At 43.6% G+C, this 22,543-nt stretch overlaps 2 protein-coding genes across 3 annotated transcripts in view; one reads left to right on the top strand and one right to left on the bottom strand.

The window, feature by feature from the left end:
- Positions 1 to 11,407, bottom strand: part of col4a5 (collagen, type IV, alpha 5 (Alport syndrome)) — a 46,571-nt gene extending 35,164 nt beyond the window's left edge. The window contains exon 1 of the mRNA XM_086197545.1: positions 11,091 to 11,407. Within this exon, the coding sequence (XP_086053671.1) occupies positions 11,091 to 11,180 (90 nt within the window). The 5' untranslated portion in view covers positions 11,181 to 11,407. The remainder of the gene's footprint in view (positions 1 to 11,090) is intronic.
- col4a6 (collagen, type IV, alpha 6) overlaps positions 8,876 to 22,543 on the top strand; it is a 116,920-nt gene continuing 103,252 nt past the window's right edge. The window contains exons 1-4 of one of the 2 annotated variants that reach the window (XM_086197544.1): positions 8,876 to 8,893; positions 13,072 to 13,278; positions 13,460 to 13,566; positions 13,752 to 13,797. In XM_086197544.1, the coding sequence (XP_086053670.1) occupies positions 13,556 to 13,566; positions 13,752 to 13,797 (57 nt within the window). In that variant the 5' untranslated portion in view covers positions 8,876 to 8,893; positions 13,072 to 13,278; positions 13,460 to 13,555. The remainder of the gene's footprint in view (positions 8,894 to 13,071; positions 13,279 to 13,459; positions 13,567 to 13,751; positions 13,798 to 22,543) is intronic. The other variant, XM_086197543.1, reaches the window with a different exon arrangement.

Raw genomic sequence — 22,543 nt, 5'->3', positions numbered from 1 at the left:
ACATTCAGTCTTTCTCCACCAGCCTTTTGGTGGTGCTAGCTAGTTAGCTAACGCCAAGTTTGTAAAAAACCTTACTGATTGTTAATGTAAAGACAAAAACTTCAGAAAACACATCATTGCCAGTCGTTGAATCACTTTGAAGTACATTATTGGCTTTCCAATTTTTTTTACAGATTTTAAAATTGAGCAAGTGCACCGACATTGTCCATGCAGCAGCTGCAGAAAACTACAGAAAACCTGTAGGCATCAATTGCCCAAAGAAGCTGTGTGTCAAAAATGAAACGTCTTGCCAGTGGTGTGGAAAAGGGTAACGTGAACAAGATAATAAATACACTGTTTTCCCATTGGTTATTTATTCAAATTGAAATCACCCAGTGAAAGACATTTTCTGTGGTTAGCTAACAGAGCTAGTTTAGCAAATGCAAGCTCGGTGTTAGCCATGTTGGTAGCTACGTGATTTAGTTATAGTTAGCCAACTGAAGGCACATGGTTATCTTTCTAATTTGCATTAGCGAGTGTTAACAGGTGGAATTAGCATTGTCGGCTACTGAGTGTTAGCATCTACTTTATTTTTCTTCAGTCTTTATATCTTATCCAATAGGTGAGCAAATCTTTAATATTTTCATGACCAGCTTTGTTTTTTTAGCTACTCGTTCGTCTCGTTCCCTGCCTCGGCCCTCCGTGCCTCGCCATTCTTCGCCCTCTCAGCGCTGTGACAGATGTTTGATATTTCCCTTTGTTCTGTGCAGCGGGGGTCTGTTTGTCTAGAGGAGACCAGGAATGCCACGCTTTCAGTGTTGACACGCACACATTCATACACACGCACGTACAAAAGCAGCTAAGCCATGTCTTCACATTCTCAATTTCATTCTGAATCGGACTATATTGGCAATAAAGATGTAAGAACAACAATAACAGTCACATCACGCACACTCAAGTCTGGAAGAAAGAGCCGGACATATCTGAAATTATCAGAAATTCTTTATGTATTTCAAATTTTACCACAGTACTTCCACTCAACCACGTGCAACACATTAAAGGACCGATAACCAACGCTTCAATAAGGGCCGAGATGGGTTCAAAAATCACATTCAACACCTTCAACTAGAGGTTCAATATTAGAAAGCTTTTTTTCTCTGCCACCATCAAAACAGTGACGGGGAAAAGCTTCGAGCCTTAAGTCCCAGAAAATCTGATAATCAATGTCAAAGAGCAAAGAATTAGAAAACGGGCCAAAAAGTCCCAAAAACAATCATGTTGCCCTCAGTAGAACTCCATGTTGTCTCTGAAGCATTCATAAGGAGCGTCTGAGTGACTTTGTCTTCCTCTGTCGATCAACAATGTAGGAAATGCTCTGACACACACCTGCGCACGCACACGCGCGCACACACACACACACACACGTGCACCTTGCACAGTGCTGCTGAACATTATCCTTGGACTGCATGCTACAGGCTTAGTTGCATACCAGCCGCCACACTGACCTGGGATTAACTAAGTCCAGGCTCCACCTGAAGTGTGCATGTACACACACACACACACACACACACACACACACACACACACACACACACACACAGTATTTGTTACTACTGTATGTACAACATGGAATCAGTTGTTTTGGTCACTACCTACCATGTGCAGCAGACAGACAAAGCTAGCTTGTTAGCATCACAAAGTATTTAGCATCTAAATATATCAGGTGCTGGTGCAGACCAAAACAATCCTGATCAATTGATGTGATTGCTGTTCCACCATTGAACAGAATGTTATAATCAAACATAACACAGGCTGGTAGTTGCCTACTGTGCCTCCTACTGTCTACGCTAGCAGCCTTACGAAGACCAACTGAAATGAAGCGCTACACACTTGTGTTGAACAAACACCAGACTTTCAAGTCCTGCTTGCAAGCACAAGTTGCACATTTGCAAGAGAAGATATTGGTTTGTGTCGCATGGCAGTGGTCCAGTTGCCTTCAGGAAGTAGAAAGCTGAACCCCAGATCTAAACCTAACATGACGGCTTACTGGGTGTCATGACACTACTTCCTGACGCTGGTGGACAGTTATTTGACAAAGGCATCCAAATGTGCGATAAACCTCGCTTGAACCTACGTGTCGGCACCTACTTGTTCATTTATGTGTGATGATAAGCCTACCTGGTACAACCAGGTGTTAAAAGATTGAGTGTTGGTGGGAAACAGGATGCGAATCAACCGCATCCTTGTCTTTATGGGGAGGTGGAGCGGCAACAACATAGCACTACTGCTGCCTTTGGTCCTGAGAGACAAGAGTCCTTACTTGGCCTGGCCACAAGAGGTCCCTGTCAGGAAAATGTAAACATAAACCACTTTGGACAACGAGAGAGCTTCCCTCTTCACGCCCAGCTCAAAATAGCTCCACAGCCAAGTATATTAAAAGGCAATGTGGTAACTGTATACAGAGACAAAAGTAAAGAAACTCACTGCAGACAGACACACATACACTCATTATGTTGGCCTGGTCTCTTTTCCCATGTGGTTGTTGGGGAAGTCCTGTTTCCTTCTCAGTAGAGTGATAGAAGAAACAGGTGCCCAGATTGGGAGAGGGAATGAAAGAGGAAGAGTGAGAGAGGAAAAACAGAGAAGAAGAGGGAACCAGATGCCTTCCCACACACTAATTTAGGTTTATTCAGTAACAGCGAGGCACCCATCAATCCTCCTCCTGCAGTCAAAACACCTTCCTGCCTCCCTGAAGCAGCTCTGATGACTTCATTCACTCATCTCTAGGCAGCCTGCGAAGTAGACGTTAAACACACTGAGAGTTAAAAGTACTTCTGTTGAGAGGTTATCGTTCCTCGCCATCTGTCTCCACACATGGGGGGGATGTGAGATGGACAGATAGAGGTAGAAAAGTGGGACGAGTGTCTAAAGGCAGCCATTCCCAAACGTAAGAATGCTGCAATCCCAAATTTAAGTCAAATCTTCCGCCCACCCAAACAATCCTGATCAAGGCACGAGACTCGGGTTCTGTTTGCAATGCACGCGCACAGCAAAAACCAGTCAATCACATGATCAAACTGACAGCAACATAACTTGGGATATTAGAGGGAATGTCAACTTTTATGTTGTTCAAATCCTGCGCCGTCTTTTCTAATTGCCAAATTTCAAATACATTCCCATTAATTAGGCAGCTCAAACCCTCAGAGTTCAGCACCTAGTCGTTCCACATATGGTTCGGATCAAGTTCTCGACATAAACGCGCCATAACAGCTGGTATGTACCTGACCTGGCACAGGATCAGGACCAGCTCTTCAACAGGTCTTGGTCCGGTGCACAAATCCGCACCAAGGGGGCAACTAAGCTTTGAGGCAGCCAAACTCAACAAGGAACACACTGAAAAAATGGAGGTACAAGACAAGAGCAAGTGTGTACTTACAGGTACATTTTGAAAAGCTCTCTCAAAAGTAGAATATTGGTCTTTGAGAGGCAGGAACGGCGCGTTCGCGCGAATGGAAAGGGCACACAATTTTCTGGCAAAAAGGTATAACAAGCACTTGCACTCTTTAAGATACACATTGATACTTCTATTTCTGAGTATCGAGGTGTGAAAGCATGGTGAATGAAGCCCAAAGATTTATTATTTAGTGTACAGTCATTAAATCTCATGTGCACAACTTCAATAACTACAAATATTGACCTCCTGAAACTTCCAGGGGTATGACAGGTTCAGTTTTATTGGCCCAGTCATGATGAGAAACTTCCTGTCACCGTTTGGAGATGCTGACGTGCTGGGATGCCTTGTGGCAGATTAGAATACGTTTTCCAAACCTGGATATTTGGTGTGAAAAACTCATTTTAGCACAAAGGCCTAGCTTATAACTGGGAAATGCCACCCCATCCCACAGGGTACAGCACCGTTGGAGGAGAGTCAGCGTAGGACATCCGTTTTTAGCTTCTTTTTTTTTTTCTTTCTGCAAGCAAAATCGAACAAATGCAGAAAGGTAGACTTGGCCAACGCTAAAATGCACTTGAGATGGGAGAAGATGTCGGAGCAGGTGAAGAGAGGATGAGGTAGACATCTGTACATCAAGGTCGCCCACTGATCTTAGACAGATTAAGCCTCCTCCCGCCCTCTCTTTGCAAAGAAAAAATGCAAAACAATAAACGATCCCGCTTAGAGGAGAAATGTAATAAAATCTTCAATCTTTTTTTATTTCGTTGCTCTTTTGGGGTATTGTTTATCTCCCACTCGCAATAACTTGCCTTCCGTAGAGATTTATTAAATTTTTTTGCTTCCCACCTGAAGCGTCGGTCCCCGGGCTTGTAAAGAAAGGAAAAGGATGATGTGCTCTCGGAAAAGGTCAGAGGGAGAAAGAGGACGGTATGTCTTGTGACTGTTCCGTGTAGGTGGATTTGTCAGGTAGCCCACTGGATTGCTGCTACACACACACTCACTATGACAGAACATGATTCAGACCCTCATGGACACAAGCCATTTCCTGAACACACGTTTTCACTCAACTGCTACATTCAATCTCTAAAAACTGCTAACCTTGAATGCAAGCTGCGATTAAACCCTTTTTCTAAATAGTCCAAAACACAGTTCAACAACTTCTTTATCTCCACAATTTGCTCAACAGCGTCTTGAGATTTATGCTGTCCTACATACCTGATTTTCCCATCAGCCCATGAGCGCAACTCAATTATTGGCAAGCCAATACTAAAAAAACAACACTAAACCACTTTGAGAAATGGCAGAAATACTACATCTGAATCGTGACCAAGAGTTGGTCACAAGGCCAAAGACTGTGTCCCCTAAGGTCCAAGCACAAATATGACTTCTTTCCGTATTGGAGACGGCGTGGACGAAAGGAGTTTACGCCTCTCTATCATGTTTTCACTTGTGAGAATGAAAAGGTCAAAGGAAACGTCTTGTAGTACAGGCCACCACTTAAGCTTGGCACCTCTTTCCAACGACACGCAACCATTGTTCAAATTTGCAGTTTTTGTTTAGGCCTTGCATTCTGGTCAAATAAATATCGAGGACTTCAGGATGTTGCTATGGGCGTTGTTTTTTTTACACTTTGCAACCAAAAGGTTGAGAAAACAATCTGTAGATCGATAAATAATGGAAATCGGGGGGAACTTGGAGAGCGTCTACCTCCGCCTAGCTGAAGTCCAACGAATGAACGTTACAACAAATGCATTGGCTTGGAGTGACCGTCTGTATTCCTGAAGCTCAAAAGTTGCGCTCTGCAGCAACGTGTGGAACCTTTTCTATCTAGAACATCTACAAGAAGTGAGAAAGTCAAAGACTGTTCTTCCTCCCAACAGTAAAGTAACTCCTGATTGGTTCTCATCGTTGGCGATGTGAATATAGGCCAAAAAAAAGTTCAATACACAAGCTTCAATACGCCTGTGAACCACAACTGTTGGTGCAACGGGGGGAACAAAAGAACAGTTCTGGTAAATATTAATCAGTACTTCTGCTTGAAATGCCGACATGGCCCTGCCCTTGAGAATAACTGATTTATCCATATATTGTAAATGTTGGACTATACTATTATATATATTATATAAGTGAAAAATCACAATGCCAAACAAACTATAGATTCTGTGGACTGTTCCGCACCTTATGGGCCACCACTGGTGAAACATAGCCTGAAATAGCATCTCCAGGAACCGTTAGTCAGTTTGAGCAGAATAGACTCAAGTAGAACAACTAAACAAGCTCGGGACTGTCGCAAAATTTCTTGGCGCAATGACACAATGCGCAATGTTTTATTCCGCTGATATGCTGAATGAGCTTGTGTATCAAGGTACGTACACCACCCTCTCGTAGAGGTGACGGGGGTTTTGAATGTAAATGCAAAGCCCAACTTAAGAGCTCGCTAGACGCAGATGGTCCCGGCGGACCATGGAATTTAAAATCCGGCCTGATTATCTTCCTTCATTTTTGGGTTTGAACAAACTGTCCCTGTTAGATTTATTGCAGGACAATGTCCCCCACACTGAGGAACCTTGTTGCATCACACCATCATTTCCTCTCCACAGCTATGTCAAAAACAAGTACTCAAAAATGTTCTCCCAAAGATTCCAGATAGCTCACACTAACCATAATCTGCAACTGAAATCAACCCAGGCCTGAGAAAGGTCACTCAAATGACTGCAATTTAACCCTCGAGATTAAGGGATCCTGACTTGTGACAGATGGTTTTTTGTTTAAGAAACTACCCCACATGTAGTGTTGGTTAAAGCGCACCACTGCGGCCATGTGGCGGACCCTGAATACCATGACCATGAGCTGCTTCGAGGGTCATAATGGGGTAAAAATAGGTTTTATCATGTCTGCTTAGTGATGAGAACAAAACTATAGATAGATAAACGGATAGATGGTCAACCTTTAACACTTCAAACCACACAGCGAGGGATGGAGTAAATAAAGAAGTCTCTAACAAACACACTATGTTTACCCTGCTATTAGGACTGAATAGAGGAGGGTGAGGGAGGAAGGGAGGTGGGAGGCAGGGGGGTGAGAATGGGGTTCTAGCTTGAGTGATAGAAGGAGATGGCTTATGCAAAGAGGAGGGTTGAGGAAAGAAATGGCACCAGGCTACTTCATTGACACAGTAATTCTAGTTTTTTCAACAGTTAGTTATCAAAATAAAATTACTATCAAGTAGAAAGCTGCTTAATGCTACTAGAAATGGTACTACTACTCTACTTTTACTGCTGCTACTGTGAGTACATCTAGTCCTGCCATTTCTCCTGCTGATACCCACCACTAATCCTCCTACAAAGCTTTAATTTCATTATTTTGAACCTTTGTAACCTAAAAAGGAGACAACTACGTGTATTCACATTACTTTTACTGCCACCTTTCTATGGATGACTGTTGACTACCTTGTTTCTAATGTTAGCCAACTAGCTTAAATATTGGCTAATGTGACATTCATCCCGTACTTTGTATCTTTTAGGAAAAATAGTAAAAACCTTTATATATTATAAATATTAGCTAACTAGCTTACCTATCAGCTCACGTAACATTTATCCAGAACTTTTTATCTTTTCCTTTCAAAACTGTACAGCAAATGTGGACTCCCTTGTTAAGTAATGTTAGCTAACGAGCCTGGCTCTCAGGTAACATAACATTCATCTAAAATGCTGTATCTTTTCCTTTCAGAATAATAGAACTCATAATTAATGCTAGTTAACTGGCTTAGCTATCCGCTAACGAGATGTTCATCCAGAACTTTGTATCTTTCCTTACAAAATAGTAGAACCAAAGTAAACTAACTTGTTGGTAATGTCAGCCAACTAGCTTAGCTCGTGGCTAACATGGCATTCATCCAAAACTTTGTATCTTTCCCCTTCAGCTGTCGATAAACATGGATTTGAGCCTGTGTCAGAAACAGAACTGTCTGTAGTATTAACCAAAAGTTATTTTCCTGAAATAATCGTATTAAAGACGGATTAAACGATTTAGAATCAACTGTCAGCACCGTACGGGTTTTTAACCCAAAACACTAAACCGAAGAGGACCAGAGTTTGCAAAAGTTTCCATTTTGTGGTATTTTCTGTACAGTTTCTACTGAAACTTCAAATCCAACACTGTTTCTTCCAACTTGAGACAAAAAGAGCAGCAAATGAGGAGACTGAGGGAGGGGTGTGTATAGTGGACAGGGGTAATTAGCTGTCTAAACACTTGGTGTTAGCTTTCACTGACTTTTGTCCACTTGTTAATCCTGACTGCATCTAGACTCATTGACACCGCTGTGCCAGTTCTATCCGGAAACGCTTTGTTTACATTATGCTTGCGCCTGGAAGTGTGGAGGAATGACACATGACATATTTTTATTGAAAAACTCACAAATTGGTATGAGTATAAAAAGATCTGATGAGTGTCTCTTTCCTTAGTTTTTTTTCACTTTTTGTTTGCAGTTGAGATTTAATACAAATTCTGTGTTTTAGGGAGTGACAGCTGAAATAAAAGAGGGACAAAGAGGACAAAAACATGAGGCAACAAAAAAAGGATGAAACAGAAACGTGACCTCCTCACGCTCCGTCTACTGTTTCAGGTAACGTCACACATTTATCTCCACAACCTGAGGATGTTATGGCTACCTACACCATCTCACCACACACACACTTCCAACTCCACCTGGGATGTGGGTCACTGAGGGGAACCCATGAGGGTGTGTGTGTGTGTGTGTGTGTGTGTGTGTGTGTGCGCATCTTTGTGAACAGGAAAGCAAGCATCAAATTAAGTGTATGGTTGTGGTTGCACGGTATGTTTGGTTCAAAGGAAAAGCTGCAGGTATACGTTACTGCTGAACCCCCTCACCTGGCTGCATGGAGATTCATATCTGAGGTGAGGATTCATACTCACACATACACACACACACACACGCGCGCGCACGCACACACACACGGCCAAATAGCTATGGAACACTGATGTACATGATGCTCCATTTATAACAAGTTAGCGATTAACAATAAGGTGCGCGTCTGTGTGCGCACCTCTGTATTTGCGAGGACATTTTGGCTTCCAAACCCCTTGCGACTGGTAAGGCACTGTTTAAAGTCACGTGATGGGGCGGTCACGTGACCACTCAAACCCCCGCGGCGGTCTGGCTGGAGTCACGCAGCAATGAGTTTCGACAATATTTACCGAAATCAACGTTCAGCAAGGGCTCGGATCAGAGAGGGCGTTAAAATGACGTGCAGAAATGCGAAAGAGCAGATTTTCAATAACGAGGCGTCACGGCTAAAGGTGCTACATTACTGACTCATGCAAATTTCTCTTCTTGCATCCCCTAGGTGGCGGTAGAGAGGACACACCCACTGTTCCATCAGTCTTACTTCCTGTAACCACTAGGTGGCACTATGACTGAAAAGGTGGAAACTGGAAAAGGTCAGTTACGACGGTTTAGGGAAATCGGCCGTGTTGTCATGGCAGCACCATCAGACAAAAACTCAGTCCTCAGATTAATCTATCGCCTGGTTCTTGCGGTATTTTTGACCTAATTTGAGGACGAGGGGGAGGACATCAGAGTAAAAAACATGTAATTTCCTGATGCCAGCAGGTGGCGCTGTGACATGTCTGCGCTATCATGTAACGGCCTACATCACACCACAGGTATAAAGCTGCTCAGGTGTTTCTCTTTTCTTCTTCTTTAAAAAAAAAAAAACCCTCCCTCAAATGTTGCGGTTCCATGACCACAAATGTGGTCAAAAGGTGAGATGTGGGTAATGGTTTCAGTAGAATAGGAGAGTTTCTTTTTTTACTCTGCGGTATAAATACTACAGTACTTCTTATATTGGGGGATTCTTGTTGGTCAGTGGTCCAAAGGTCATGCACACCGCCTCCACTAGGGGGCCTCAGTGAGCGACATGAGCAGGAAAAGAGTGGATGAGTACAGAGGGAAAGAGAGAAATCATCCCTTTCATATCTGGCCACGCCATCACTTCTGACTCCTGCGTGTTTGGTTGCTCTTCAGTCTCTTCCTCCTCCTAAATCTACGCATCCTCATCACCCCCCCCCCCCCCCGCCAAAAAAAAGGGAATCCCAGACGGATTCCAGGGGACCCCCATCACCTTCATCTTAAAATCTCCATGACAACACCAGCAGTCCACCTGGCGCTGGGAAATCCACGCCTCGCTTTACTTTTTGGACTTTGACTGTTGTGTTGATGTGGTTTTAAACCTTTTGACGGATTAACACCTTGAGATTCCTGACGTCCATATTAGGGCTTAAACTCTGGACCAGCGGCTGCCCGACTGGACATTTGGGCAGATTTGTTTTTCAGCACAGATCAAATTTTGAGCTTCTTTCACGCACACTGATTTCTGTTTTTACATGTAAGGGATTTTGATTCATAACATGGATGATAGACTGTAAGCGGGGCTGTGTAACTGATAAAAATACTCAGTTAAATTGTGTGAAAATACATTTTAAATTCAATATTGCAGCGCTGCAGAATCATTGTCTCTAAACCTAAGAAACATCTCAAATCGACACAGTTCACCGCAAAAACCACACCACAATCATTATTAATGTGTTGTTATCAATGAAAATGATGCGTTTAAAAAAAACCGGCATCTCCTTCAATACTGTTGGTAACAATAAATACGCGATAAACCGCGCAGCTGCAGCCTACAAGGCGGTTTCTGGCCTGATTTGTCAAGTAAAAACTGTGTTTCAACTACGTTTCAGGGTTTATTCCAAAAACTGATGAGCAGAGAAGCAGCACTGCTAACCTGACCGAGCACGCCTGCTGTGGGCGGGGCCAGGCGCATCAGCATGCAAGCTCATGAATTATTAATGAGCGTTAATATTCATTATATATACATAAATACATATATGTTTATTAGGATATTTTCCACGCATTGGCGAGTGATTGTGGGTCAGAGATGCAAAATCAGACGGTGTAAAAGAGGGTAAAGTGTGAAAAAACACACATATATCCAATCTACACACACACACACACACACACACCCTCTCACGCGCTCGCAAATACTTTGCGCAAAAGCCCTTCACGACATAAGAGACGACAAAAGTTTATAACAAGTGTCTGAAACTTCATCATGTGACGTCACTTGCAGATTTACACCTGATAAACGTAAGAAAAGCGCACCGCAGGGGGCGTAAAGTGCGCAATGTCATATTCCAGAATAAAACTTTAAAAACAAAAGAAAACGGAAAACAAGAAAACGCAACCCGCCAGTAAAAGACGAGTCCGTCCAGGTTGGCCAGCAAGGATGCGCAGAGCAAAGAAACCCGCTCGGATCTTTCATGAAAACTCCAAAGCAGAAGAAGAAAAAGAAAGTGCCATTAAAAAAAAAAAAAGCTCCACAAACAATTCTGCGCTAATTTTCATTGCAACATAAAGAGCTGGGATGGGGAATTATTCTTGGAGCACTTGTTGTGGAGCCTCTATTTATAAACTAGTGGAGCTCGATGCGGGACACGCAGAGACCGAGAGGGAGCCGGTGGTCCGGCGCCGGTTCAGGGGACTTTCTTAACCTCCCGGCGGAACTTAAACGCAAAATCTGCAAAAAAAAAAAAAAAAAGGGGGGGTGTATATGAATGTATATCATAACGCACTTACCGCAGAGTCGGCTCGCTGCACCGCGACGCACAGGGCGAGGACGAGCAGAGGCACGGCGAGCTGGCGCAGGCTCTTCAAGTCTTGATTCATCTTACGGGGGGAATAAAAGCAAGGGTCCGCCTGCGTTAACTCTGACGAACTCTACGGGTGTCTACTGGCATGTCATAGCCCCGCTTCCCCCCTGCGCGTTCGCTCTGAGCGCACTAGAAATGAGGAGTTCTTCTCGGCGTGTCGGCTGTTGTTGCGCTTGCAGAGGCTCCTACTGGTCCTGGCTCTGGCTCCGTGCGCCTCTCTAGTCCCCCCTCTCTAATTTTTCTCTCCTCGACTTGCAAACCTGCATGCCGGATCTACTTCCCACACCCCAGGCGCGCACTGATACCCACTCCTGCACCTTCATACAATTAATCTAAAAATAATCCCTCAGGTTGTTGTTTTTTTCTACAGCATAAATTGGAGGTATTTCAAGGTGTGACATTTCAGTCTATTGTCCCTTGTTTTAGATTATTTTTCTGTGCTGTAGAATTCAGTAGGACTCTGTAGAGGCGGATGGATATGCCGTCCTCCTGCGCGCAATGCCCTAGGCTGCACAGAAAAGGAAAAAAAAAAGGTCTACCATTAAACCTTTATTTGGCATTTTCTATACGCCCGGGCACGTTGCATTCCACTCAGATTATTAAAGGTCAAATTCTCACTTTTGACTCTTGACGAAAGGGATGCTGCTGGCAGAATCAGAAGAAATGAAGGTTGCATATTATCTTCTTCTGGGTGAAGGTTTAGAAAGCAAGAAGGAGCCTGAGTGTGACGGGCTGCTGATGCAGGGGGGACAGCTGGGCAGTCTGAAGTTTCTAGAAGTCAAAGTTATGACAAATTTTTTGAATGCTCCGCATCGGAACACCTCAAATTCACATGAAATCTGGCACTGTCATCTAAAAAAAACATACTAATTTTCAAGAAGTGTGTCATTTCCCTTTGCTGCTGCAGACAAGTGCTTCATCAAAAGTGTCAGATTAGACTGGCCTTGCACAAGGGTGCTTGTTTGTGAGCAACGTGTTGCACCTTTTTGAGTTACTTTTTGCGCATTAAAATCAGTAAAACCGGGTAAGAGCCCGTGTGTGGTGTGTGCTCTTGATGGTTTGAGGGATTTATCTTGAAGGTAGGAGTGGATTTATCAGATCGTGCACTCATTTTCATCCGTGACATTTTGTGTATACTTTGATATCCTTATCAGAGTAGCCCGTAATCGCTTTCATCAAGTAGTCACCGCTGACCGACTGGTTCTGTCTATACTACAGACAAACTAGTGCCGCTTTGTAAGAGCCCTCGATGAACACGTGTATTATTTCAGTTGCCCTGATCTCAATTTAAGATCCAAAGCCATCATTGGAGATGTACAACTGTGTGTGAAACAAGAGACACAGTTTCAAATTTACGTGTTCGAATTCAACTAAAATGGATATGAAGTTGGCGAATTGTCAGAAAAGCAGGCTTGTATAGTTTGATGCCCACAACACAAAGGACTAATGCTGATCTTTACTTAAATTTTGTGACTGTAAATCGATAAGTAAAGGTTTTGTTTTGAAGTTGTGCTTTGACTTTGTACAAAACTGAAGAGGACCCACGAAAGATCCCTGAGGAACTCCGCACACAAAGTTCTGTAGAGAACAAAGGATTTTGTTGCTGTTAAAGATTTAATAAATCACCCACGGAAAGGCAACTGGGATAATTAATTAATCATAAAAATTATGAACATGTTGAAGAATTCGGTTTCCAGCTCAAACTGACTGAAAAAATCCTTCAAGGAGCAACAGTTTTCAGAAGCTTAAAAGTGTCTAAGTCATGTCTGCAGCATTTTTATAACATTATAATGATTTCATGATGCAGCAGCATACATGTACTTGATAAAAACTCACACAAAATGATGTACAATGAATGCAATCGAACAAATATGTCTTTATATGTTGATTTTTTTCACGGATTAAAGGCGGACGGGATCTGATTATCGATGGAGAAGTGCGGCGTAGACGCGAGCTGCGTGCGTGGGTCAACTACTCCTGCAGCAGGCGAAGGTATGGAGGCATGAATGACATGTGTTGGCCCCTCCTCTCCTGCTGCTGAGCTGCGCTGCTGAGTCGAGGCGCAACAACCCGGCGGAGAGCGCAGCAGCAGCGACTTCACCGCTGCAACTTTGGTGAGTTGGATTTGCTGACGTTTTATACGAGAAATCGCGCAGGTTTTAACGCAGGTTTGTGTTATACGCTTGGAGCGGAGTGTGTGTGAAGGTGATCTGCGTGTGGCGGTGGGACTATATTCTCTCCCCCTCTCTCTATCTTTCTCTCTCTCTCTCCCTCTCCCCCTCTGTCTCCGGGTAGATGACAGGGTTTTTGGAGCCGTCGATGTGCGCGTTTGAAGTGCCTTGCTGGTAAAGACGAGGGAGTCTGCGCTTCCTCCTGTGCCACTGGACCAAAATGAAATTCCTGTAAGCTCTCTCTCTTTTTTTTTAGTGGTTTAAAATCATGCGCCAAAACTAAAACCACTTGAGCATATTTTGGGGCTTTGCAATCAGGTCGCGGCTGCGGTTTTGCTCCACAAAAGCTCCGGCGCAGTGTGTCTACCTGCTGGACGAAGAAGGGAAACTTATCAAAATGTTTTTTTCTCCCACAGGATTTGCGTGGTTGCAGTCGCCTTGGCGGTGAGATCTACGCACGGAGTAAGTCCCAGTTGTTTACTATAACAGTCCTTCAGTTTGGAGAGGCTCTTGACTCTATTTATTCATAACGTGAACTATGGAGGATGAGTATTTGTATATTTGCTAGAGGCGCGACACCTCTTTTTTTTCCAACTTTAACGTGCTTTTAATGTGATAATCGAGACCCCCTTCATGCGTCACGCTGGGGGTGTCTTCAGCTGCCTCATAACGAGACACATTACTGAATATTTTTCAGCTCATTCTCCAGGACATTAAGAGCAATGCATCGCCAGACTTGTAATCGAAAATACCATCCCACGTGCTTTTCATGTCGCGTGTTTTATGCCAAACGCACGTAAAAGTTTTCTTTTTCTTCAACGTTTTAATGCAGCTGGTGTCTGTGTAAGGTGGCCTGAGGTAGAGAAAAAGTAGTCCATGTTTGAGTTGGCCCGCTCACACTCATTTGCAATTCAAACCCCGCCCCCTCCCTGATGAATATTTAATTATGTGACAACGTGCGTTCTCCCTTCTAAGCCACGCCCACATCGCTCTCTCTTTGCTGACGTTCACTCCTGCAGTGGGAAGCAAGTAGGCGCTTTCATGACACAACTCAGATGAGGCAACTGTATAAAACGAAAACTCTGAATGTCACATTTGTCTTCTTAAGAGATTTTAACCCATTTGTTTTTGGCTTCCAAAGTCATTTTATCTAAATTATCTCTGGCGTTCTTGAGTCAGAATAGCCACCTACATTGCTTTCTGTCATTTGATGCCTTAATCTTTATTCTACAATCATACCAAAACGGACCTAGTAGCCAGGGAGATTGATGAAAGATTTTTATCATGCACGTTTAAGATTTGTCCAGTGAAAACCCATCAAATGTACTGGTTAATAAATCTGCTTCCGGGTCTGTATGATCGTTAGGAACTGGACCAGTAGAGCCTGGGAATGATACGGCCGGGAAGCTGTATGAAGCATTTGTGTTGCCTCCCAATGGCTGATGTTGTTTTAAATGTCCGTCAGCAGTATGGAATCGTTTCCTTCGGAGAGAGACATGTTTTCAAGGTGTAACAGAAGTCTTACAGGAGGGGACTCACTGCAGAAAGACCGCAGAACAAGCAGGAGTGAATGTTCTAGGGACTGATCCAGGACACGCTTTTCGTTTTCGAATAGGTGGAAACGCACACAGTGGTTTGTGCTTGCGAACTTTGAAGTTGTGCCAAAAAATTGACCCGCCACACTTGGCAACGCTTTCATAGACGACCTTATTTGGGCAGGGCCATATTGAATTTGTAGTTAGTTGTGCTAGAAGAGGTCTAAAACGGTGCACTGCGTAGACCGTTGTGTTAGCAGTGACCGTTTAGCTTGTTTGGCTGTACGGACAAGAGTCCAAATCCCAAATCAAGCCCCCAAATCAAATTTTGGAAAGGTCTAAGTCATCCAGGCATGCGTCCCTTGCCCCCCCCCCCCCCCCCCCCCCTGCTAGTTCATTAGAATTGAAGATGTCTTAGGTGAGAGATGAGATATTTAAGCTGCACCCTAAACAAAACACTCTTTTCCAAAGAAAAGTACATGCATCTGTCTGTGGAATGTTCCGGGCCCTGATGATGTAAGGCAACTTTTCTAGCTGTCCCGTGCAGCCTTTTCGCGGATGCCTTCTCAATTTGAATAATTCAGACCCCAAAACTTGTCAGAATATGGCTTAGTTCCGAAAGCTCTGCAATGATGCTGTAAGAGGTGAACCCTTACATGGAGAGAATTCTGATTTATATCACTAAACCGCTTGGCCGTAGAGAAGGAAAATGTAAATGTGGACCAAAACTGACCATCAGCGATAACAAGGGTCAGTTCGATGTAGACTGAGGGAGGGTGACATGATGTTTGTTGGAGTAGAATCAAAAATGGAGGTTACATCTACCTGAAATCTGTGCAACATATAGCTGTGAAACCTTCCAAGTGTCAGTCTTACTAAAAATAGAATGGGGAAAGAAAAAAAAAAACTTGGCAGCATTGAGATGAAACCCACTCAAGGAACAAATCTGCAGAATTAATCAAAGCAAGATGATCGCCAAGCAGCAAATAACTTCTTTTTATCCCTTCTTTGTTTGAGATTTGGTTGTTTTTTTGTTAAGTTTTAACATGCATGCAGATACTGCTCAAGTCAGGAGGAGGTCTTCAACCCTCGACCTTGGTAGAGTGACAGGAAATACTAGAGAGGTCATCGTCAGCTTTGACATGAAAGCCAATCAGCGTCTAAAAGCTTCCTGAATCTCAATAGAACTCAGCTGATCAAGCTGTACTGACTCTGAATTGACTCCTCCTCCCACTTCCCAGCTCCCTTGGGACTGTGTGTGTGTGTGTGTGTGTGTGTGTGTGTGTGTGTGTGTGTGGGTGGCTGACTGGATGGGTTTGACTGAGTGACAGATGACTTCATTTGGGTGGTCTGAGCTCTTGTAACCTTGGAAACGGTGTCTTTGGTTCGAGTGGTTTGGCTCTTTTGGATGTGGAGTTCACGGTGTCCTCCTCGCCCTGTACGACCGCCTCGCTACTGTACACAGATAGCAAAGGAAAGGTCTTTATCAGGTGTTATCAGTGTCAGCAGATAAGACTAAAACCACAAACTCTTTATCTGTCAGTCACTGTAGTATATCAGGTGACACATGTTGCAAGCAGCTCGAGGAGATACTTTTCTCAAATATCCTTCATTCATAAGAAGCCTGCCACATACTTGTTGCTAGCCTGGAAGCTAGTGGAGACTGGTGATTAGCAATAGCAAAACTATCCTAAACATCTGAAAATAGTTTAACTGAAGTTGTTGTGTCCTTAACACTCAACAAACATTTTGATTTGACTGACAACTACTTAGCTAAAAGTGTGAGCATGCGCATTCAGATTAAGCTCCGCCTTCGAGCTCGTGCATTGACCAGCTAGCAAAAAGTTATCCGTCACACCTGTTAACTTCTGATGCTAACAGTCCAGCTAACTCACTCACTTGACTTGACCCAAATACCTTGACATACTTTATACATACATAATACATAACTTTTTTTTGCCTGGTAGTAAAATATTATGTTGAGATTTGTAGTTCTTTGATATTTTTGGAGCATGATGTTGAACATACAGAACATGGAGCTGCCCCAGAGCTTCTGCAATGGCTGACACAGCTGTTGGTGTAGAGAAAACATCTCACACAGGTGAGGAGGAATGATGAAGGGAGATGGAGGCGTCGGGGGGAAGGAGAGGAGGGAGTTGAATTTGGAGCTAGTGACCCTGTAGTACCTGAGCAGTCAGGAAATACTCCAGACCCAGTGGAAGAGCAAACATTTTCAGGTCACTTGTTTGGAACACATTTTAATATTTGTTATGACACGGGCTGAAAAGATTTACTTTGTAACAGAAAAAAAACAAGCTATGTGTAGCATGCTAAATTAGCTTTTCCTTGTTTTCCGATGATAGGGGTGGACACCCCAAGTTTCTGCTAATATGCTGCCCCCCTATTGGCTTTGAGTTTGGCACATGAGGTGCTAGCTTCTATTTTGAAAGTTCCAAAGTGCCCCCCTTAAACTTTGAATTGAACTTGTTTTGTGTCCTTGTAGATATCTTTCAAAGGCATCTCCTTTATTCGAGATAATCTAGCTTGTTTCGGGGAAGTTAAACTTTTCATAGTTTTGGTGCGAGAAACTGAAAAATCTCCTGAAAAAACGTTCATGGCAGAAATTGAGAAATAATGAAGTTCAGTCGTCTTTCCTCTCCTCCCCTCTCCTGCCTCCCACCTTGAACCCCCCTCTCCCTCCCCTCCCTCTATCGAATTCTTTCAGAGCTTGGCAGGACTTGTCAGGCTGTCTCCCACTCCCTGCAGGTGCTATAGCCTGGAACATTCCAGAAACGCTAAGTGAGGACACTGATCACTGCTTGATTTGTGGTTGCCCTCCCCAAGACAACGGAATCACCCCCCCTCCCCACCCCCTCTTCCTTTCCCCTTCTGTCTGCCCTCGCCTGATCGTTAGCCCCCTACCCTGCAATCGCTGCTTCCACAAGGCGAGCAATTCATTCGTTGATTTGTGGTTTGATTTGCGGACGATGGAACCCCCCCAACATCTCCCCTCTTCCTGTCCCCGCCTTCCCCTCTTTATCTCTCCATCTGCAACTATTTAAATAATATTAATCATGGTGATAATTTCTGCCTATTTTCAAGCCACTTTGCCGATTTGAACTGCTTCCTTAATGGAAGAATTCATCTTTTCCCTCTTTCACGGCTATTTTTTGTGGGGAAGAACATGACATCATCACATGATTTACGTGTTATCTAATTAGAATAAAGCTATACTTTCAGGTTAGCCACACTCAATTCAAAATCCTCAAAATCAATTATTGCATTCAAAAGTGGAGGTACGAGTTCATCGTGAAAGGGTGGAAGAGACAATTGTGCCGACAGTTACTCAACACGCAACTGTACTCTTGCTGTTCCCCAAAAGGTGAACATCTGGCCCCCTAAACACCAACAGTACACTTTTTTTTTTTTTTTTTGTGCGAGCACACTTAATTTTTCAGTTTCTGTAACATTTTTAATGAGTGGCGCTTGGGTTCAATAACACCCCCACACAGTTCTATGCATACATTTTTTTCGAGCACCTTTTAACTTGTAGCTACGGGATCGGAAAGTGCTCAAAGCCAAGAAGGGAAGGAATTTGTTGCTGTGCTGTCAGGATCAAATTTTAATGCTGTTTTTGATTCGCTTTATAAAAGTGAAAAATCAGACTTAAGGGTTGTTATGTTATTATTTATCTACGAGAGGAGAGAAATTGGGTGATTATGACCAAAACCACATAATTGTAGTGCAGAATAAGGTGTGAGACCCAATTAGAAAATAATTCATGACTTTCCCCCGGGGACAGAAATATGTAAGGGGATTCGTACAGTATGTGCTTGTTTGGCATGTCAGCATGCGCCTGGATGTTTAGATGTGTCAGGTCCTCTAGATGTGACTGTAGTTGACATTCCAGGGGGCTTTTGCCGGAAAACAAGAAACAACTGTGATTTGGGTCAGGGCGAGATTATGGAAAAGTTCTGACGTTGTTTTGAAACGTGAGAGATAACGAACTGAGTGGTGAATCGGAGAGTGTGCGTTGTTTGATGTGACGGGGTCATGCTGTTCTGTCGGCCCGGGTCTGGAGGAGACAGGATGTAGTTTTTGTACTGTTGTCTTTATTTCCTCTTTGATGCATATTTTGAAGTATCCAATACATATAATGGTTGAAGGAATCGTACTGGAACATCATCAGTATCGGTGGGTATCGACCATCTACTAAAATTTAGGTTTTAGTCCAATTGCCAACATTTGAATGGGCCCAGTTTTGCTCATCAACATCAGTGGCGAGAAAAAAAACAAATATGTACATAATTAATGGCCTCAAATTCACAATGTTCTCACACGGTTCCGTTTGTACAAAATAAGAACTGAACTTTTTTATTCCGTTGTTACTGGTAAATATCAGCAATCAGATATCCCATATCACGCATTGCTAGTGGGAACCGCTAAATGAATTTTTGCCTTTTTGGAAAAATGAGTTCAGATGTAAAACGACAGATGTGAGCCCCTTTTCCCAGTCAGCTCTGAGCCAGATGTTCCAAAACGTTGCTATCGTGGCCGCACCAACATGGCCGGTACGAGCTGATATGAAAGAACCATTCCACCTGGCCCAACTGAAAGGAATTCCTCAAGATCTCTCTCTATTTTTCTTTGGTAGGTGACTATAAACGGCCAAGGCCGCCTCTTCTTCTACTGATGATTACAGCCATAACATCACCTATGTCAGTATCTTCTGCCGGCATTGTGTAGCCCAGTGTATTCCCTTCAATTCAGGTGACATCCCCAGCTGCACATTTCCTTTTTTTAAAATGTATTTATTTTACAATCCCCTTACAAGTCGCTCCACAGATAATGGAACACCACTTTTGAGCTCCTCTAATTGACTTTAATCTCCAATCTCTTTCCCCATCACATTTCTTGTTTTGAAAGCTGGAATACCCTGTTCCCTGTTCCCTTTTCCTTTTACTCCTCTCTCTGAGTAGCTTCAGTCTGTAAGTGCATTAGCAAACCCATAAACCTCACATGGCAAAGCCCCCTCTGCTCCTCTCCCACGCCCACTTTTAAGAGTCTGCTACCTGTGTGGTGCTTTTACATGTTCCCCCATCCCTATAAAATCCCAGAATTAATGTCTGTTTCTTTGCGTGGGTGTCAGTGCCGGTGCTGAGGATGAAAAACAGCTTGAGATGTTGGTTCTCGACTTGGAAATCCCCGTCCAAACTATCAGGACCGAGCGCAAATCAAACTATCCTGAAGGTTAAAACCACAGTGCAGCAGGAGGACCTGCAAGAGACTAAAGTGATGACACAACAGGATCAGATGCACCAGACGTCCTTAACACAAGATGCAACTTGTTTGAGTTTCTCTTGAAAAATTATGCAGTCTGCAAGACTTTTGTAGAAGATGCTGCATGTTTTGGATAAAATGTACTGTAATTACCTTCATTGAAGATGTTTTCATCCTTAAATGGGATGAAACTGCCTGACCCCTACTATGGGGCCATGTTTCTTAGTGGCGTTTTTTGGGTCTGTCAACAGGATTACACAAAAACTATGAAGTTGATTTTCGTTCAGCTCCCTGCTGCTCTGCGGAACATCCACATACTGCGACGTGTGTGTGTGTGTGTGTGTGTGTGTGTGTGTGTGTGTGTGTGTGTGTGTGCGCGCACGCGCGCATGGGTCCGCTCATTGCTTACTCGCATTTTTAATCGGGGCCCCAGGAGCCAGAGGCCAGAGCTTTGCCTCGGTCGACGTACGCTTTCTAGTTTTTATAATGTTTTTACCCCTTGATTTCTTTTTTTTCTTTTTTTGATGAATCAAAAGCTTTTTTAATCTCCTTCATGTCTGGATTACGTGAAAAAAGTGACCCTGAACATCATCAAGGGTTCAAAAAGGAGCCACAGAAGTGGGGCCAGGTCAGTGTTCCAGATCTGTCAGATCTACAAACAGAAAAACACGCAAGAGCAACAGAACGCGCAGAGTGCCTTAATGTTACTGTTGATAGACGGCGCCTTTTGTTTTCATGTCTGCTCCCCCTTTCTGTCATCTTTATCTCTGTGTTTGACTTTGACTCGCTAACGGTGTTTGCACGGGTCATGCTCCGACAGTCCTCGCTGTCATGGTTGCACACCCGCCCTCCCATCTGTCTTCCATGCATTCCTTGGAATGATAACCCAGGTACAGTCACAAGGTGAGAAAACCTTGTTGCCTTCAGTGCACACGAGCAACAGCATGTTCTGAAATGATTTATATTTTGTTCCCCTTCTAGGAACCAACCTGATAAAATATTGGAATTTCTCTGTTTCTGCCAGACGGTTTTAGGACTGTGGCAACAAGGACATGAAAGCCTCTCTACAGTTACATGTCGCCACATCCCCCTCCGTCTGCCAAAACTTGGCACAGCCACTTTCCCATATCAAGCCCTCCTCCCTCTCTTTACGAAGCACACGCTGTCAGATTGGTCACGGTGAGCTCCAGGGGTCAGAGGTCGCTCTAGCACAAAGGCAGCGGGGGCTTGTGGCCGTGGCGACCGCTTAACATTCCATCGCCCACTCTCCGGATTTGTTTATCGCACTTTGTCTGTTGTGTTCATGAAAAGAAGATGAGCTACAACACTGAATATAGAAAGGGAGCAGGGTGAAGCAAAGATAGTGGAGGGGAGGGGGCTACGCCGTCTGTCCGCTGGCCCTTGGGGTGTGTTTGTGAAGGTCTTTAGGCTTGTCAGAGAGGAGCTGAGGTGGAGCAGTGTTTGGCTGCCTGGTTACTCGGTGGGAGTGCTGTCTTAGCTTGTTCGACGTGCCCGGTCCCTCCTGCTTAATGCCATTTCTCCCCTCGGGGCTGTTTGCACTACGATACACCTCAGAAGGATTAGACCTCCAATCTACTTCTCCCCAGTTGTTGCGTTTTGTCTTCTGCTTGTCATTCATTCCTCCTTTTCTTGCTTCAGTTTATGTATCTTGTCGCTTTCAAACTCCAAACTCCATTCGTTTCTCTCCTCAACCCAGTACGACACCTTTGTCTGCCCAAAGTTTTATGCCTACACGTTAAGAGTATCAATGACGTAATTTTGTGTCATTGTTTTGTAAAAAAGTTGTGCTAGTATATCAGTTTGGACCCATGACTTTCAAACATGCAAAAGGAGTTTGTCTGCTAACATGACAGTAACTATAAAAAAACCCTGAAACTTACTAGTGCTGCCTTCATTAATCCTGTTTCTGGTTTTTATCTTTGCAGATTGGATAGCAGATGACTGACATGATTTAAAAGTTTCTGTGCAGCCACCGGCAGCCTCATATTTTGTCATCGCTTCCTTGTCATGCCTATTCAGCAAGAACTTTTCTAGTTGTGGTTTAAAATCAGATGCAGCCTCCCCCAAAATGTGCAACTTCAAATTATCACCAAGCTGCAGCTATGAAATGGGTCAACTTTGGGGGTTTTACGCAACCGGAGTAGTTTGGCGTAAACCTAGTAAAGCGCGTGCACGGTAACAAAAAATACAAGTGTGGATGCAGCGTGACGCCACTTGTAACAATTATAACTGATTCTGCTGACATGATGATGGCAAAAGCCAACTGGGCTGTAAGTGATCCACACAACATTGTCAGCAAGTCGTAAAAATATCACAATTTTTTACTTTTCATAAATAATTTTTCTAATCCCCTCATGGCAAAAGTTTCCAGT

Source organism: Aulostomus chinensis, chromosome 24 (genome assembly GCF_037954235.1).
Source record: "Aulostomus chinensis isolate RoL2024-O1b breed Wild chromosome 24, RoL_Achi_v1.0, whole genome shotgun sequence".
NCBI lineage: Eukaryota > Metazoa > Chordata > Actinopteri > Syngnathiformes > Aulostomidae > Aulostomus > Aulostomus chinensis.
The sequence above is the reverse complement of the archived record's forward strand: the minus strand, read 5'-3'. Positions and strand labels throughout refer to the sequence as shown.